We start from the raw sequence: 17347 nt of genomic DNA, 5'->3' as shown, positions 1-17347 counted from the left end.
CGCCGAAAGTGCCCTGTTCAGCCATTTCATGCATATTTTCTGTGATGTTTTCAGGATGTTTTAGGGGTTTTTGGGGAGTAGTTTATAGTTATGTTCAGGTTTGTTTGGTCCCTCATTTGAGTCCACCTGTGTAGGTTCGGACCCGAGGAACCGAGGACCCCAGCAGTGAGTTCAGCTGCTTCGGTGTTGTCAGAGTCAGCCAGAGGTGAGTGGAACTAAAACTTAATCTTTTAAATTAAATGCTTTATCATGTTTCATGCATCATGATTATGCAATAGGATGATTGCATTAGTTTTCACGAATATGCCGCATTGCATAAATTGTTGTTATTGTGGGTGAATGTTGGATGATCCAATTAGTCCAAGACAGGAAGACCAGGCCCCATGCTACAGGCTTGGCACAGAGTAAGCAAGTCCAGGCCCCAGTCTACAGGCCTGGCACAGAGTAAGGAAAGACCAGGATTCCATCCTACGGTCTAGCACGGTTATGGGACTTGAAGACCAGGAGCCAGAGGAGGCCCTGGAAAAATGGTAAGTAATGTATGTTCTGACAGGAAGACCAGGCCCCATTCTACAGGCCTGGCACAGAGTTAACTTGGACAAATTGGTGACGAGTTCACCCAACCCATATGTGAATTGTTTGTGTTATGATGCATTCCATCTGAGCATAGTGTTAATGTGTTTTACTAGCTCTACTCACTGGGCTTCTAGCTCACCCCTCTCCCTTTTTCCCCCAGGCTTCAGGTACAGGATATAGTGCGGGAGTTCGGATAGAGTGATGAAGTCATGCTTATGTAATAGCTAGAAATGGACATGATCAAATTGTAATGTAAAAGTACAGTATAGTTGTAATGAGTTTTATGGATGTTAGTGTGTGCTTGACCATAGAATGATGTATCCCTTTTTTCATGATCTTAGAGATTTTGATGATGTTTATGTAAACCAGCTCAACACAGGTTATGTTACCCTTTGAGGGCACAGATGAGATCCCACTGAGGGATCAAAGTTATGTTAATGTTATGCTCAGGTTGAGTTTGGTTGTTGTTCATAGAAAGAACAGTTTTAATTTTTATGCATGTTGTTGATCATGTATGGGATTATACAGGTTTACAGGTTATATGTCAGGCTTGCTACGGGTCCCGGCGGCCTTAAGTCGACCCGGATCCTAGCGCCGGTAGCGGTCCGGATTTTCGGGGCGTTACAGAGACAATAGCCAAGAAGTTCGTAATGTTGGCCTTAGCAACATACCCAGAGGGGCAATCCGAAGGACCATGTGATGAATTATAAAACTTTCATGAAACTCCAAACACATTTCAATACTCTATTACCTAAGGTTTTCTCGACCACTTTGACAGGACCAGCTCAAGCCTAGTTTAACAATTTGGAACTAGAAAGCATATGGGCATTTGTGGATCTAGTTAACTTATTTATTAGACAATTCATAGCACGCGTCCTGCAGAAAGAAAAATCAGTTACTTTGAAACAGTAAGAGAAAGGAGGAATGAGTCATTAAGAGAATATGGGGCAAGATTCAATGTCGAGGCCTTGTAGTTCCTAGCTCAGAGAATAGTTTTTTATCTATCTAGCTGCGTTAAAACAAGTAGTCAGCATTATGTTAGTAAGAGAAATAAAAAGGGTTCAGAAACCAGTTTTTCACATTAGTAAAGTGTTGAAGGGCCCTAAGCTTAGATACCTCGTCATAAAAAAACTACCTTTCACTCTTTTGTTGGTGATAAGGAAATTCAAGATACACCTTGAGAACCATCAAGGCATAGTGATGATGGACCAATCGCTGCGAAGAGTACTTCATAGGTTGAAGACCTCAGGATATATGTTAGCCTAATCGATAAAAATAAACCTTATTTCTTATTGTATCGGCATCGTGCGACAAGGCATAAGCACTAGCTGATTTCATAGCCGAGTGTTTTTTTAACCAAACCTTAAAGTCGACAGATAAAAAGAGAATGGATTAATCGAGTAGTCAAATGACGAATGCTATGCCAGGGCTGCCGATAAGGGATTTTTTGTGGAAATTATTTGTAGACGAGGTATCGAACTTAGCAGGAAGTGGGGTAAGGATCGTCCTAAAGGGGCCACATAGTTTTGCAACCTTTTATGCATTGACGTTAAATTTTCTAATGTCTTACAAAATGGAATAATATGAAGTTTTGATAAATGGAATGCGGTTAGCTATTGGGGTTGAAGTCACTGATCTACAAGTTTACAGTGTGAAGGTGTATATCAGGCAAAAGATGCAACAGTGCAAAGGTATTTGGCTAACGTGAGAGAAATAGAGAAGGAAGAGGTCGACCTACTCAGTCGTTTATTAATGAAAAAGCTAGAGCAACTGCCTAGGGAGGTGTATGTAGAAGAAATAAACAACCCAAGCTTTGAGAAAACTTCACTGGTAATCCAACAATAATCCAATCTCCCATTCAACCACGAAGCTCTCTTTCAATTAAGTGGTGACAAAATTTTCTATTCACCCTTTAATTGAGTCATTGTACCCCACAAATAGGGATATCTCAGCTTTAGGTGTGAAGTAGTAAAAGTTGTTAGTTCCTTTCACCATCCGAAAGAGATTACGAAATAGAGCAAGGGAAGGAATGAAATCCTAGTACAAACAAACAACCTCAAGGAAACTCATGAATGATATAGAGTTAGGAGTTAGCATCCTACGATTCAAATGGTAATGCTGAAACACCTCTAAGAAAATGGGAGTAACGAGCCCATAGAGGCCAACGAGGCAACTTGTCTATAAACCCCAAACTCAATAAAATGAGGATCCACTCTGGATCCACCTAGTACATTCGCCAAGCTAACCGCTTGCACACAATTAATGCAAAGTATGTAGGGACACGTCATTTATAATATAAATATCTTTATCGAAAGAGCAGATAAAATATTTCAAAAGGAATATTAGTTAATAGACAAAAAAATATTCAATATAAAAAAATATTGTAGGAATTGTAGGAATGGCTAAGTTATTTATTCTTCCTTCATCGTCAACACATTCTTTGACCCAAAAAATAGAAAACCACCATACTAATTATTAATTTCTCCAAGTATCAAAATCTAATTCAATTGATTATCTTAATACATTTCAATTCGTTCACTTTTATTTAAAATTTAGATTTCAAACATTAAATATGAGCTTTAAAATTTGAAATTAAAATACATCGTTTAGTTCATAAGGGTTTTTTCTTTTATTTTAAATCTAAAATAGAAGTGGAAAATTCATTTTTTAAAATTTCCTTATTTTTATTTTTATTTTATCACATAACTTTAATTTATTTTTTTAATGCCTATAACTATAAATTAAATATTATTAAAGTCTATACCATATGTTGTAGCATGTTTCTATATTACCACAAGTAAAAATGTTATTACCATCACATCTCTTAGCTAATTTCATTCTCTCTCTTCTTTTTCTCTTTTTTAATTAAAAAATACAAGTTTAAATACGTATATAAGCAAGTGTATTTTGAAATTGTCTATATTCATTCTATTTTATATTGTATATTATTTTATTTTAAAAATTAATATTAATAATATTTAAATAAATAAAGTTTTAAAAATTAATTTCGGCTTGTAATAATCAATAATATTTAATAAAATATAATTATAATTAATAATAATAAATAATAATATTTATAAAAATAATTATAAAAATTTATGGATTATTACCATCTAATTTTAAATCTTATGCTTGACCATGAAGCTGCAAGTAAATCCACTATAGTTATTAACAATGGAAAAAAAATATCTACACTCATTTATTAAAGTAATAGAAAAAGGATTTCAAATGTTTATATGGATTAATTGTAAAGAATAAATACACTTAAAAACATTTATAACGAAAAGTAACTTTAATTTTAAATTTTAATATAATTAATAAATAAATTTTTATATTTTTAAAATTAAATATTTAAATTTCTTTATAACATTTTGAATTCATTTTTAACTTATTTAACAAGTATATCGGAGTCGATTTGAAAAGTATAAAAAAAAAAACAGTGAGAAATTTTTCCATACATATAAATTTTCGAAATATGAGGCAGATACTCAGAATTAATTAACCCAAAGTGGCATGACAGGGGCTCTTGTCCATACTGCCATTGCCACGTCATAAGGGTATAAGATTCATCGTCTTGCAGGGTCCACTGTGGACAGTAGTAATATTACTACTGCAGTACTGTCCTTATCAATAGGAATTAGTGGGACCCATAAAGGGGGGAAAAGAAATTTTGGAACTTCGGACAAAACAAACCGACAATTATCTTTTCTCCCAGGTGCATCCAATAAATAAAAGGGAATCTCTGCTCCTTGGGATAGTTACAAATTCAAAAGTCCTTTTTGCCCTTAACTTTTTCATCATATTCCCAATCTGTAACGGTTACCTTCTTTTGGCCCGGCGTTCTAGTTACCTATTATTAAGAATCTCGCCCTTTTACCTTTTTGGAATTTTGAACCATCTTCCCCAAAATGCCCATGTTGTTCTCCTTATTTTGCAAGAATCGCTGCTCTTCTTTATTTTACGAAATTACCCCAATACTCAGTATTTTTTTATTAAAAATACTTGTATTGTATAAAATATTAAATTTTATTTTTTATTTCAAAATATTTCTAAACGATTAGTAAAAAGTCTAAATATATCTAAATAAAACTAAATAAATTAAATAATACATAGCTCACATATTTTAATAAATGATTACTTTATTTAATTCTTTTAATGATAGTGTAAAGGTATTTGATAAAAAAAATTAAATTTAATATTTTTAAACTCCATCATATAATTTAAAGGTAATTTAAAACCATTTTTTTTATTCTCCTCACTTATCTATATTTTTATAAAAATTAATCATATATTTATATATTATAATGCTTTTATTATTTCATTGTTATACACAAAAATTTAATAACATTTTTATAGAGAAATAATATTGTTAAACTACTCTTGCTTTATATTTTAATGATTTAAAATTAAACAAAATTTTTAGATCACATTTTTTTCTCCCCATTTGGTGAGAAAACATTATATTTCAACTTTATTACATGGTAAAAATAAAAAATATTTAATTTCAATTAACATGAAGTGATTCATCTATTAATTGCTCAATTAATGAAGAATATAGTTTAAAATTTTCTAAAGTTATTAGCTGATTTTAGTTAAATTTTAAAAAAATTATAATTTTAAAGGAATCTATATTAACTCAATGTATAATTCAAAATGATAAAAATTATAAGACTTTACTTTTTCCCTTGTTATTATTAAGAAAGGTAAAATAAAAAGCCTGAACTCTAAAAAATTAAACCTCATTATATTTGTAACTAAAAATTTTAACTATAATTTATTTCATATCAATTTTATCAGTTCATGAAAGGGCAATTCAGTAATCAAGGCTCACAAGTAACAAGAGATGGAGCCGGGAAGCAATCCAGAAAACCGCAACTACAAACAGTGGCAAACCCGTAATAATTCCAAAGGACAAGGTCGTTTCCGTGATACAAACCTCGACAACAAAATCCCACCAACAGCAGTAAAAAGAGGGAAACATTTAGCACTGTTTTAGCTTCCACTCTTACTAATAAGTAGCTTAGACTTGCAGCTTCTCACTCTCTCTCTCTCCCTCCTTGTCTTCTTCTCTGTTCTCTCATCTAGGGTTGTGTTGTCTCTGTAAGTTGTAAATCTAGCTCTTCAGATCTCTATCTGCATTATACTTTCTCTCCTGTAGTTCATTTTGTTAGAGTTGATGCAATGTACTTCTGTTTTTAAATGTTATAGTGTTCTTGATTTAGTATTTCTTTATGTTCTTGTAAAAATTTTTTCTGCAATTTTTTTTGGGGTCTTGGAGGTTCTGGTGTCTGGTTACTGGTAACTGGCTATGTAGTAGTGATTTATTTATTCTATTTTCAGAGAGGTGGAGTGTGTAGTTACCGGGAAAAATGGCGTCCTCCTCGAGAGGCGGCCCAGATCAGTCGACGCCGACGCCGCAGCCGCAGCCGCAGCGGCGGATCATGAGGACGCAGACGGCGGCGGGGAATCTTGGAGAGTCTATATTTGACAGTGAGGTTGTACCGTCTTCACTCGTTGAGATCGCACCGATTCTTCGTGTTGCTAATGAAGTGGAATCTGGGAATCCAAGAGTTGCTTATTTATGTAAGTTCATAAAATGATGAAATGGGCTGCCTTTTTGTTACTTTTAGTAATTCAGTTATTTCCCCTTATCTGCTTTTGTTCAGGCTTTTAATCGCTTTGTATTTCTTTTAGGAGTATGTATTGAAGAACTCATTTGTAATGTTATCTCTCTCTCTCTCTCAAACAAAATTGATTCCAAATTCTAGTTTTTTTAATAGCAGAATGTATGTCGAGTTGTGACAGTACGCTAAACTAAACTAGCTAGTGTGGGTTTTTGCCTGTTTTGAGTGTGGTGCTGGATATTCTTTGTGTCTTAAGTCTTTAAAGCTTACGGTATCAGACTTTGTTGAAAAATTTAGCTTATTTTTTTTCTCATATCTGCTGCATTCTATATGCCTTAATGTGTCTTGGGTCGCCTGAGCTTGCTTTGTGCATTTTATTGCAAGCTTCCATTTCTCCTAGAACAAATTTATAGCCGTAGTTGCTTGTTGCATGTGTGTCCATGAGAATGAGATTTGACATATCCCTGCAACTTCACATATGCAATATAAAACATACTTGCACATCTAAAAGTATGCTATATTGAGGAATTATATTGCATATCATTTATGTCTTGGTCCTGGTTGTTTAGCTGGGCAAAATAATTTCCAGTGACTTTGCTTAAGTTCTTTATCTTGGAAAGTCAACTATAGGTTTTGGAGTATTTTTTGGTTCTGAATTTTCTGCAGTTGATTGTAAGTTTAGTTTCCTACTTTTGTTAAATTTAACTTGAAAAACAACTTCATCTATATGAATTTGAGCTCTTCCTTGTGCTCCTCCGAGCAAACAGCCATTTGTAGTAGATATTCCATTTGATAACTGTCTCATTTTTTCCTGTTCTCTTAATGTAGGCCGATTTTATGCCTTCGAGAAAGCTCATAGGTTGGATCCCACTTCTAGTGGACGTGGTGTTCGCCAATTTAAAACTGCACTTCTTCAACGTCTTGAAAGGGTAAGCAATCCTTTCTTTTCATTTATAGAATTTACTGGTTAGAAAATTAAAATTCTTCTGATGTAAAATAATTATGTTAATTTGAGTCAGATGGATATAGGATTATAGTTTTTGGGGAGTAGAAAATTTTAGTGAGAGTGTTGCAACCTGAACTAAGTTACAGCTGTGGTTGCATGTAGAAGCATAATTCTTTATTTTCATTTGTAGAACTTCCTAGTTACTACATTTTAAATACTTCTGACATAAAATTAGTAGTTAGTTGTGAGTCGGACTTAGATGGATATAGGATTATGTTTGGCACCATTGTAAGTTCTTTTTTTTTTTTTTTCAAAACTGGAACTCTTTACAGTTTTTATGTTTTGCTTTTCCAAAAAAAGTATTTTATTATCAATTTCTAAGGTTTTTTGCTCATTACAAAATAAATTAAATAATTCATATTTTTTACACATTTTAAAAAAATAAATTTATGATTATTTAATTGTAGTAATATATCAAATTCGTCATATTTAAAAATATTATTAAAATTAAAGGGATGAGAATTTTAATCGATGCATTATATTCATAACTTTTATAAGAGTTCATTCTCAACAAAAGTTGTTATTAAATTTATTGGATTTAACTTAACTTTATTATTATAATTATTAAATAATACTCTTTCCTTCCCACAAATATTATAGTTATTTTTGTATGCATTATGAAAATATAGTTACAGCAATAAATTTTATATTACCTTTTTAGTGTATTGTCCACTCATATTGCTCAATTATTAAATTATTCTTGAAACTAATAAATTTCACTTTTTCAATGCATATTAAATGGGAGTGTAAGTAATAGAAATCTGATAAATAAATTATTATCTGAAACATAAAAAGAAAAGTGATCTATAATTTGGGGATGAATGCAAAAAGAAAGTAGCCTATCTCTGTGCAGCAGTGTACAATCAGTTGGTTTGGTTCTAATCCAGACCGAAAACGGAAATTGTTATTTTTTAGAGACTGAACAACCAAAAAAAATTGGTCTAGTTTAGTTCTAACTGATTGGTTCTATTAAATTTGGGCTAAACCTAACTCACCTCAAAAGCTAACTCAATGGGGAGGACTGCCTATGGCTCATATAAGGGGCACATTACCCCTTTCCACAACCGATGTGGGATTCAACACACCCCCCTCACGCCCATAATTTACTGGGGCGTGACATATTTATGGGAGGCCTACCATCGGATGGGGAGGCTCTGATACCATGTTAAATTTGGGTCAGGCTTAACTCACCCCAAAAGCTAGCTCAAAGCTAGCTCAAGGGGGGAGCCTCTATGGCCCATATAAGGGGCACATTACCCCTTTCCACAATCGATGTGGATTCAACAGGTTCTAGCCACTTCTATTCCCAGTAGCCATCTCAAATGGTGCCGTATCGCAACCAACTATTTCCAGCAACCACCCTTTTCCTTCCTATCCCAGCTACAGCCACCAATACCCATATGCAAATGAAAACAAGAAATCAATACCCATGAACATTTGCTAGATGCAAAAGAAAACAATATATGAAACCCCGTGAATCACATACCTAAACAAGCATCAATCTACAATATTTTTTAACAATTCATTATACACTTAGAAATGCGATTAATCAAATATGCAATGTACAAATGTACAAAGTAGCCTAGAAAATTTGCAACATAACAAATGTAACAAATATGCAAAACAGGAGATAAATGCCTCATGCATCTCATAAAACTTGTTCTTACAGAAACTGAGAAACCAGTTGACATTATTGGCTTCAATCTACGGCAACCAAGTTTTATGAGTCACTTCATGTGTTGATGAGTTTTGTCATAGAAAGCAAAAAAAAAAAAAAGAAGAGACATGAAGAATAGAGAGAAAGAGTAGAAGATGAGTAGAGAATGAGAAGGAGAAGCAGTTTGGGTGGAGGGGGAGGGGCAGCGAAAGAATGCAATGTAGGTGTGGGGTTCCTTTTCTATGTGTGTGTGTGTGTATGTGCAAAATGGTTCTGTTTGCTTTTCCAGTTTTAACTGCATTCTGCTCAGCCCTAATTATGTGGGACGGAGGGAGTATATAAGTTTAGAAAAACTAACAAAAATTACCTAAACAAGTGGATGGGCGGGCTAAAAATATGTAACTGTACTACAGAGAAAAAACTAAAACGAGACAACCATTCTTGTTTTATGTGCTTGTTTCCATGTTTTGAAGACACGTGAAAAGAAAATAAAGAAAACATAAAACACCCAAATTACATCCGAAGAGAGTTTCATATTTTTTATTTTGGAAAAAGGAAATAAAAAACTGTAAACAGAAATGATTCCTTACGTACCCTAAAAAACTACTTTCCAGTTTGGAATGACTTTAACTTGGTTTCATTTCTCAAATTAAAGACAATGATTTTTTGGTGACCAAAATGATATTGTCCTTTTTTCATATCTAAAGTCAAAAAATTATTTGTAGAAGTATTTGTTTATAATGATAAAAATTAATCCTCATATTATAGAATAAATGAATAACACAAATTTAAAATAAAATAAAAATTTAAATATATTTTGTAATAGCTTATTTATAATTATGATAGATATAATTTTTTGTTTAAAAATTTTTGAATTGGAGAGCTGATTTCTTCCATTGATAGGTGAATGCATTTTCCATATTATCCCTTGCTTTACATTGAAAGTTAAAATCGAAGTTTGCTGAGAAAATGTAAAATCGAAAAACTTTTCTTTATTTATTTTTATGTACAAGTAAAAGGCCCTAAGGGTTTCTTTTTTAGGGTTCCATTTTTGTGTTGAGTCTTATTTTTAGTAATATTTGGCTTAAGGAAACAATAATTTCCCTTCATTGTCACTGTGAATGTTTGCAGTGGATGTAGAAGTGGTATCTGCTTATTTTATATTTGCATTGGCTGATTTGGCATATCAATAAAAGCAAGATGGTCTGTTTGGAGTTAGATATCAACTTTCCTTTTGGCGAGTTGTGCAAATTCTAATAGAATATTATTACTGGTTATAAACAGCTTTGCATATTTGCAGATTTTGCTTTGCTAAGCTGCAGTTTTGGTCGTCTATTTTTCTAAAATTACATCTGAATGATTAAATGAAGATTAGGTTTTAGATTTTGTGTTTTGGTCCATTGTGGTAGCCCAGGACAATACATCTGCAATATTGACTCTGAAAGTCCCACATCAGTGGCTGAAGAAGATTTTAAGGGGTATATATTGGCCAGCTTAGAAACTATTAAATAACTTGGATTAATCATTTTGCGCTAAGTGGAAAATGGATCTAAAAGTTATTTAGGTCAGTTTGGACCGGTACCATTACAATTGGTACCGGAGCCATCCTAGATTGTGGCTTAGCAACATTGATGGGTGAAGAAAAATTTAAGTGGTATATATTGGCTAGCTTAGAAACTATTAAATAACTTGGGGGAACCATTTTGGACCTCAGTTCTAAACAGTTTAATGTTTGCAAGCTGTGGGAATATTGCATCTGAAGGTGATAGTGTGTGAAACAGAAGGCCCTTAAATGTGATGTTTGAGAATACATAATATATATGTGACTCTTAAATCTTTTGTCTGGGAAAAGCGTTCCTATCCTATATTTGATGTGTGTTCTGAAGATCCATGAACAACAATGCAAAGGAAAATGTAGAAATATTGATCTGGGTGAGGTCCACTGGATATGCATGTTGAGGTGCTCTTTTGCATTCCTGATTAACTTGTTTATTTATCTATATTTCTTTGATAGATAGGACGTGATTTTGCATGTTCACTTCTTGAAATGCATGTCTCAACATCCATGACCATTTTGTCTTGTAGTACATGATTTTGATGACAACATTATCTGGATTGTAATTCAGTGATGCCTTCAGCTTTTTAGTTCATATTTGTGCTCTTAGTTCTATTTGTTACTAGGTGGATTTTCTTTAATTCTTTCCAGGAGAATGATCCAACCTTGATGGGAAGGGTGAAAAAGAGTGATGCAAGGGAAATGCAGAGTTTTTATCAGCATTACTACAAAAAATATATCCAAGCTTTGCAAAATACTGCTGATAAAGCTGACCGGTAAGTTCTTTGCTCTAATGAGAAAGAGAGAGATGTTCTTTTAGCATATCTTAGTAGGGAGTTTATTTGGGGTGATAGTTACTGTCCTTGACGGCTGGTTTTCTCTTGAAACTCAGTGCTCAGCTTACAAAGGCTTATCAAACTGCTAATGTTCTCTTTGAGGTTTTGAAGGCTGTTAATCTGACACAATCTGTTGAAGTGGACCGTGAGGTGAACCTTTTGCACTACTTGATTATCTCCTTACCTGTTATTCTGAATATTTTGTCTCATAGGTGGATATCTGCCTACTCCAATCCAAAATTTATCCAATTAAAAATCTGATTGCTCACCATTGCTTGCATTTGTGTGGTTTGTTGTTTGTGGACATTTGTAAAGATTTTAGAAGCTCATGATAAAGTTGCTGAGAAGACTGAGATCTATGTTGCTTACAATATCCTTCCTCTTGATCCTGATAGTGCAAATCAGGCAATTATGAGGTATCCCGAGGTATGTTACCATTGTATGCATTTAATTATTTTAGTTTTTCTTCTACCATTTTGAATGCTTGTCTTATCTATTTGTCTCTTGTAGATCCAAGCTGCCGTTTTTGCTCTGCGCTATACGAGGGGTCTTCCTTGGCCCAAGGACTACAAGAAGAAAAAAGATGAAGATATTTTAGATTGGCTTCAGGCAATGTTTGGGTTTCAGGTGAACATATTAAGAAGAATTATTTCTTTGTGCATTCTTTTTTCTTATACGTGTTAAAATATGTTTCTTGAATATGACTAGAAGTCCATATCATTTTTTCTTGATTATTTACATCGTGTGTATTGCATTTGCAGAAGGATAATGTAGCTAATCAGAGGGAGCACTTAATCTTATTACTTGCAAATGTGCACATTAGACAATTTCCAAAGCCTGATCAGCAACCCAAGGTTTGTCTTTGAGACAATTATTTTTAGTGGTTACAACATTTTCCAGTTGCCATCCCCTAAAACCATGATGGATAGTGCATAGTATCTGGAAAAGTGTATTGTTAAGGACATTGCGCATGCTTCCCTTTGTTTACAACTTAAGAGCAATTACAGCTGTAGAGGATTGCTTGTAAATTTTTTTCTACTCTTGTTTGTATTTCCTTGCTTATACATTTTTTTTTCCTTTTGTTGTTTGTATGTCTACTGCTGAATTGCATTCACACTTTGTTTGATCTTCAAATGTTTTGGTTTTTGATGACAAAATAACAACAACAACAACAAAAAAAAAGCCTTAAACCAAAACTATTTGGGATATTCTGGTGTACATGTTACATATTACTTGTACACCTCTTTCTAGATAATTGCTGTCTTTTTTAAAAAGGCATACAGGGTAAAATTTTTTTGAAGGTTGAACGAGAAAAAGTTTTTTGTTACTGTCTTTTTTCTGGAATTTATAATAAAAGGCATGAAAAGAAGCTAATTGCTGCTCTGTTTCTTAATTTAATGCAAATCGTGTTAGCAATACTAATTAAATTTTTGCAAGAGTACCACTACTTTTTCATGTTCTTGTGACATATGCATATCTTTTCCTAGTTGGATGAGCGTGCATTGACAGAAGTGATGAAGAAGCTTTTCAAGAACTACAAAAAATGGTGCAAGTACCTCGATAGAAAAAGTAGTCTTTGGTAAGGGTTCCTTCTATAAATTTGAACTATAAGTAGGAAGTGGCTTCGTAATTGCATATGGTCCTTTTCTTAATTCTTACATGATAGAAATTTGTTGCATATTCCAGTTGGTAAATTTATAGGCATGGGATTATACTCCCTTTGTTCCATAAAGATAGGCCTATTTATTTTTCACATGGATTAATAAAAAATAGGTAATATAGTTAAAGCAATAAATTTTATATTGACTTTCCTAAAGTACCCTCCACTCATGTTGCTGAATTACTAAATTATTCTTGGAACTATTGAATTTTACTTCTCAAAATGCACATTGAATAAGGATATATTAGGAAGGTAATTAACAATCAAAGAAAGTATGTTTGAACAATGTCATAGAAAAGGAAATGAATTCGTCTTAAAGGAAAATGGCCTATAATTTGGGATAGATGAAAAAGAAAGCAAGCTTATCTTTGTGGGATGGAGAGAGTATTATTTTACTTATTTATGAAAGGGATTCATAAGCTATTGAGAAAATCTTTTCAAAATTTGACTATTATTTGATGGAGTAAATAGAAAATAGGAGGATGTGGGAGCATATGAGCTGAATGTCCTTTAAAATGAGGAAAGGGAGAAGGAGCTGAGCAATGGAAAAGATGAGAAAAAATTAGGCATCCAACTAGCCTAGGTCTAGTTAAAAGTTTATCCAGATGGAAGGTAGAATTTAAGAATTATTCAGGTTCCTTATCTACAGAAATAATATATTTTTTCGCGTCCCTTTTATATGCTAACCTAACATCCCAATGACAAAGTGGATGTTCAAGGTTCCAAGCCTTTCTTCTTTCTTTTCCCGCATTTCTATGTTTGCTTTGCCGTATTGCACTTTTCTAGATGGCCAAATGCAGCTTAAAGTTAGTATTCAGTATAAATGTGAGGTTAGTGACAAAAAAAAGAGAAAGAAATTGCAGGATTCTTGTATCATATTGTTATGGTCCCGGGTCATGGATGGCGTCATGGGGGTGATTGATAGAAAATGAACTCATTAAAGGGAGCTTTTAACAACTCAAGACTAAAAAAAGAGTCTCAATCTCACAATTCTTAGAATAAATCTACCTGTTTTATTGAATAAAATAAATCCCTTTTATAGTGGTGGTTTTAATCCTTTTAATTAAATTAAAGTCTAATAGAAGCAATTGTGAGATCTAGGATAAGATAACAGAAAATATGATAAGATAAAGATAATGGAAAATCTAAAAAGAAACTACTAGATAAATAACATCTATTTGTTATGGATTTGACCTATCTATTATCCATAAACAATTGATAGACTCTCCTATAGTGGAAATCCGAGTGTCTGGATCAAAGGTAACTTCATTTGAAACTAAATCAAATTCTTTTAAAACATGATCTACTATCCCCACTCTTATAGATCTCAAAATGTAGGATGATAATGTACCATTTGTGCCATCGCACGATGGAAAGTCTAGTTTGTCATTTTAGGTACCACAAGTACTTCTATCTTCTTATGTTGACCAAAATTTGATTGGCCGCGATTTGATCCATCTTGGTTTTAGTTCAATCCCCTATTGAAGGTTTGAATTGGTTCAGAAATTTGCTGAGCTAAGTCATTCAAGAGTTCAACTTTTCTAGATTTGTTGAAACACCCGTGATAACAGGCTCCGATGCCAAGTTGTTATGGTCTCGGATCGCGTCATGGGGTGATTAATAGGAAAAGAGCTCATTAGAGGGAGCCCTTAACACCTCAAGACTAAAAAATGAGAGTCTCAATCTCACAATTCTTAGAATAAATCTACCTGATTTATTGAATAAAATATACTCCTTTTACAGCGGTGGTTTGGATACTTCAAATCGAAGTAGAAGTCTAGTACAAGCAATTATTAGATTTAGGGTAAGATAACAGAAAATATGATAAGATAGATAATGGAAAATCTGGAAAGAAACTACTAGATAAATAAAATTTGTTTGTTATTGACTTGGCCTATCCATTATCCATTATCCATATCCTTTCTGTTTCTTAGTATCGTCTCTCAATTTTTTTCAGCGGAGGGGTTGGGTGGTCGTGGAGTCCAATTATATAGCTTATATTGATAGTTTGATACCATATTCACTCTAAATTTGCAGGTTGCCAACCATACAGCAGGAGGTGCAACAGCGTAAATTACTCTATATGGGTCTGTATCTTTTGATATGGGGGGAAGCTGCAAACTTGAGATTCATGCCAGAATGCCTGTGCTACATTTATCATCATGTATGTTCCAATAATGTCCCATCTTGGAAACTGCATTTGTCATTCATGTCATTCTTTGCCTATTATAAAGAACACAGTTATGGTATTTAACCCATGCCTTTTTCACTTTTTATCATCTGAACCTTGTATGGATGAGCTTCTAATGTTGATAAATTCTTGATAAGCTGATTGATTATGTTGACTTATTTACTGATTCTAGTGATATGATTTGATTTGATTACTTATTCTAGGCATAAATTAGGATTCTTAATTATCTATGTAATTATTTTTTAATTATTTGCTTTCTGTTTAGTTATAATTTTTTGTGTATAAATAGTTATATAAATTACTTAAAGATCAAGATTGAAATACAAGAATACTCTAAAATTCTTTATGGTATCAGCTTTTTCCTGATTTTAGGGTTTAAATTCAATTTTTCCTCTTTGAGGTTTTAAAAATCCTAGATCTACCTTTTTAGTACTATCCTATCTAGGGGCCTTTCTTCATCAAAAGCCACACGCGCCCTTCTTTCCCGGCGCGAGACATTGCCCGATGCTGCCATGTTGTCCAGTCCACTCCGGCGCTGTTTTCGACCCATTTCCGGCCATCCCTTGCTGCTACTTGGTCGTTTGGTGATTTAGTTGGGTTCTTTTGTGTGTACAACCTTGGGTACCTCTTATTCTTTCACGGTTCATTTGTTTTTGCCATAGTAGAAGGTAATCGGTTCCTAACTCTGATAACCCTTCCTTGCAAATTAGTCCCATACAACTTGGCGGAATCAATTATCTTGCTTGGTCAAGGTCTTGATTGTTGTTTATCAAGGCTAGAGGACTGCATGGCTATGTCACTGATAATGAGAAGCAACCAAATGAGAGTGATCCAGATTTTTCTCAATGGGATTCAGATAATTATCTTGTTATGATATGGTTACTTAACTTTATGCAAAGATAAGGGAGGCATTGTTCTTAGCTTATTCCAAGATTGGAAATGATGTCCAAATTTATGATATTCGTAATAAGATTCATGGTGCTAAGTAAGGAGAAATGACTATCTCCCAATTTTATTCTGAGTTATGTGGCTTACGGCAGGAGCTTGATTACTATCAGAACTTCCAGACAGATTGTACGGGAGATGCAATCAAATTTCGGAAAATGATTAAAAAAGAGTGGGTCTATGATTTTCTTGTAGGGTTGAATAACGAATATAATCCAATTCGGGTCCAAGTGTTAGAGAAAAACCCTTTTCCTCACTGGAAGAGATTCATGCCTATGTTCAATAAGAGGAAAGTCGTCGACATGCTATGCTCTATATTGCACCAGTTGAAAAGACTGGGTTGGCTACTAGTTTGAGCACACCACAGCTTTTTAATTCTGAGAAAGATTACTTGCATTGTGACTATTGTGGAAAACCAAGGCATACCAAGGAGATTTGCTAGAAGTTACATGGTCGTCCCACTAGAGGCCGTGAGGGAAACGAGATACTTTTAGAACTCAAGCTAATTTAGTAGAAACTGTGGAGGAGCCCTTTAAGGAGACAATGCTGCTGAGTTCTTTTCCCCTGATGAAATTGAGTCTCAAGGGCCTCTTGTCTCATATTGATACCTCTTCCTCCTCTAGTACCACATCTAACTTTCTAAAATCAAATGATGCTTCCTCTCTTGATACTATTCTATGGATTATTGATTCTGATGCGAATATATACATGACTGGTTGTTTTAAAGGCAACAGTGTCAGAATTGCTGATTGCTCTTTTACTCCCATATCCGAAACAAATTCTATTATTTGTGCACCCAATATTAAATTATCATTTATCTTTTATATTTCTCGTTTTCTTGTCAACTTTTTATCTGTCGGTGTTATCACCAATGCTCTTAACTGTTATCACCAATGCTCGTAAAATTAAATTCTTTTCTGATCATTGTATTATTCAGGATCTTCTCATAGGGAAGAGAGGTTGGAAATGGTAAACTGCATAGTGGCTTATACATGTTGAAAGGTGATCCAGGTTCTCTGATATCTCAAGCCTGTTTTGGAGAAAATAAAAATGTCAGTCAAGAAATAATACAATGGCACGGGCAGTTAAGGCATCCATCATTTTTTGTCTTAGAAAAACCTTATTCTAGTTTATTTGCTATAACTCACTTTAGTTCTTTATTTTGTGATATTGTGAGTATGCTAAGCACGTTAGAACCTCCTATCCTTTGAGTCATTATAAAAGTTAAATTCCTATTGTGACTATTCATTTTGATGTTTGGAGACCAACTCAAATTGTTTCTTTATCTGGTAATTGA

The 17347-nt window shown here is 33.6% G+C and overlaps 1 protein-coding gene across 2 annotated transcripts in view; it reads left to right on the top strand.

Annotated features, from left to right (window-relative positions):
* Positions 1-5531: 5531 nt before the first annotated feature.
* LOC110611097 (callose synthase 3) overlaps positions 5532-17347 on the top strand; it is a 65378-nt gene continuing 53562 nt past the window's right edge. Inside the window, exons 1-10 of one of the 2 annotated variants that reach the window (XM_043954802.1) lie at positions 5532-5676; positions 5917-6159; positions 7029-7129; positions 11070-11194; positions 11311-11404; positions 11570-11680; positions 11765-11881; positions 12016-12108; positions 12742-12833; positions 14952-15078. In XM_043954802.1, coding sequence (XP_043810737.1) covers positions 5946-6159; positions 7029-7129; positions 11070-11194; positions 11311-11404; positions 11570-11680; positions 11765-11881; positions 12016-12108; positions 12742-12833; positions 14952-15078 — 1074 coding nt within the window. In that variant the 5' untranslated portion in view covers positions 5532-5676; positions 5917-5945. The remainder of the gene's footprint in view (positions 5677-5916; positions 6160-7028; positions 7130-11069; positions 11195-11310; positions 11405-11569; positions 11681-11764; positions 11882-12015; positions 12109-12741; positions 12834-14951; positions 15079-17347) is intronic. The other variant, XM_021751222.2, reaches the window with a different exon arrangement.

Source organism: Manihot esculenta, chromosome 3, assembly GCF_001659605.2.
Source record: "Manihot esculenta cultivar AM560-2 chromosome 3, M.esculenta_v8, whole genome shotgun sequence".
NCBI lineage: Eukaryota > Viridiplantae > Streptophyta > Magnoliopsida > Malpighiales > Euphorbiaceae > Manihot > Manihot esculenta.
This window is presented reverse-complemented; position numbering and strand designations above follow the sequence as displayed.